This window comes from Sinocyclocheilus anshuiensis, unplaced genomic scaffold, assembly GCF_001515605.1.
Source record: "Sinocyclocheilus anshuiensis isolate Anshui unplaced genomic scaffold, SAMN03320099.WGS_v1.1 scaffold278, whole genome shotgun sequence".
Lineage (NCBI taxonomy): Eukaryota > Metazoa > Chordata > Actinopteri > Cypriniformes > Cyprinidae > Sinocyclocheilus > Sinocyclocheilus anshuiensis.
Genome location: NW_015546072.1, coordinates 2,686,463 through 2,688,869, shown reverse-complemented (window position 1 = coordinate 2,688,869; position 2,407 = coordinate 2,686,463). Strand labels below are relative to the sequence as shown.

General features: G+C 39.7%; 1 protein-coding gene across 2 annotated transcripts in view; it reads left to right on the top strand.

The window, feature by feature from the left end:
• Positions 1–2,407, top strand: part of LOC107699775 (mitochondrial-processing peptidase subunit alpha-like) — a 12,300-nt gene that overhangs the window by 1,610 nt on the left and 8,283 nt on the right. For both annotated transcript variants that reach the window (XM_016501162.1, XM_016501160.1), the window contains exons 6-11: positions 894–994; positions 1,075–1,335; positions 1,423–1,515; positions 1,610–1,728; positions 1,815–1,905; positions 1,973–2,035. In XM_016501162.1, the coding sequence (XP_016356648.1) occupies positions 894–994; positions 1,075–1,335; positions 1,423–1,515; positions 1,610–1,728; positions 1,815–1,905; positions 1,973–2,035 (728 nt within the window). The remainder of the gene's footprint in view (positions 1–893; positions 995–1,074; positions 1,336–1,422; positions 1,516–1,609; positions 1,729–1,814; positions 1,906–1,972; positions 2,036–2,407) is intronic.

The following is a 2,407-nucleotide window of genomic DNA, read 5'->3' as shown; positions in this document are numbered from 1 at the left end:
CCAATAAAACCCATTACAAACGAGGCATTTGTTGCATCCAGTGGGGACATAATTACTGATTATAATGACTTATACTGTCTTTTTACACGTTGCGTTGCGTATCGCGCCGCGTAAACCATAAAACCATGTCTGCGTTTGTGATCGGAGAAAGTGAGTCAGAAGCGCCAGACTGTCCTTGCAAAGTTGGAACTACCCCACTTTATTGAAACAGCCTTTGTGCACAGATGCGTTGTAGGCTACTCTGCAGGTTCAAGAAGACTTTAGTCTTTGCAACTTCAGGGATCTTATCTATGCACAAACAGCTTGTAACACTCCAAAGAGAAAGGAAAACTTGAAATCGCATCATATGACCCCTTTAATGTTACTGAATCTTTGAAATGGTTAAAGTTATACCCTAATATTCAAAAGTTTGGGGCAAGTGAGTAATAAATGAATACTTTTTTTCAGCTACGACACGTTAAAATGATGAAAAGTGATAGTAAAGACATTTACAATGTTACACAAGATTTCTATTTGAAACTTTCTTCTTTTGAACTTTCTATGCATCGAAGAATGCTGATAAAATGTTTTCTCAAAGAATATTAAGCAGCACAATTATTTTCAACAAACATTTTTTCTTGAGCCCCAAATCAGCATATTAGAATGATTTCTGAAGGATCATGGGACACTGAAGACTGGAGTAATGATGCTTTCCCCATCTCAGGAATAAATTGTATTTTAAATACATATTAAAATAGAAAACAGTTTGAATTAATAATATTTCTGTTTGTACTGTATTTTTAATCAAACACATGCAACCTTGGTGAGCATATGAGACTTCAAAAAACTTTTTGAAAAGTGTTTTATTCCAGATTTTTGACCTGTATTGTATGTAACTGATGTTATTTCTTCAGATGAGGAGATTGAGATGACCAGAATGGCTGTTCAGTTTGAGTTGGAGGATCTGAAAATGAGACCTGACCCGGAGCCTTTACTAACAGAAATGATTCATGCTGTGAGTACGGCTTAATGCTTTGCTGTAGGTCATTTGAAATGAGTCTCTAAGTCTTATTTGATTTCCTCTTCAATATTTAGGCTGCGTACAGGGGCAACACCGTGGGCCTGCCTCGCTTCTGCCCTCCCCAAAATGTTGAGAAAATTGACAGGAAGCTGCTTCATAAGTACCTACAGAGCTATTACTGTCCGGAGCGCATGGTGCTGGCCGGGGTTGGGATTGAACATGAGCAGCTTGTGCAGTGTGCCAGAAAGTATCTCCTAAATGTTAAACCAGTATGGGGTGCGAGCACACCTGCCAACATCGACCAGTCTGTAGTACAATACACGGGTGGCATTAAGGTGAGTGAATTCATACGTACGGCAGACATCATTTTCTATTTTTAAGATTCTCGAATTACTTGAGCTAAGCTGATTGTCTCATGTCAGATGGAGAAGGACATGTCAGATGTGAGTTTGGGTCCAACACCCATTCCTGAACTAACACACATCATGATTGGACTGGAGAGCTGTTCCTTTTTGGTTTGTTGCACATATTAAATTCATATCAATTAAATTTCATGCTTGCCAGAAATGTTTGTGTGCTGATATGAGTTTTTTTTTTTTTCACTTATAGGAGGATGACTTCATCCCCTTTGCGGTCCTCAATATGATGATGGGAGGCGGAGGGTCCTTCTCTGCCGGAGGGCCCGGAAAAGGCATGTTTACCCGTCTCTACCTTAATGTGCTCAACAGGTGTGGCGTTGTCTACTCATACTCTATAAACTCTACTGTTATTTATGTGGTGAACCGTTTTAAGCAATTTGTTGTTGTTTGTACAGGCATCACTGGATGTACAATGCTACTTCGTACCACCACAGCTATGAAGATAGTGGTCTGCTCTGTATCCATGCAAGTGCAGACCCTAGACAGGTACTGTAGTTATGTTGTAAATATTACTACCGTACACTGCATTGTTTTAAACTATTTATTTGTTTAGGTGCGAGAAATGGTGGAGATCATTACGACGGAGTTTATTCAGATGACTGGGACAGCAGGAGAAGTAAGACCTTCCTTTTGACATTCCTTTGTTATAGATTTCAATGCCACAATTTAAGGCCTTAAAGGGTTAGTTCTAGGGATGCTCCGATCCGCCTTTTTTGCCTCCGTGAGTGAAAATATATCTGTGCTAAACATACTCAGCCTCCAACTCACACACTGGCGAGTAAAATCTGAGAATTGATTAGCCATTGGCTAATATTAGACATCATTTAGTCGCCCGGAGTGAAGAATTAGTCGTATATTGCGAGTGATTTACTCGCAAATCAGGTTGACAGTCTATGAGCACGAAGCACTTCGTGTTAAAAACTGCAAAGCACAAAGGGAAGAGAAATTGATGCGTAGTGTATTATATCTGTGCAACAGTTATTGAGCC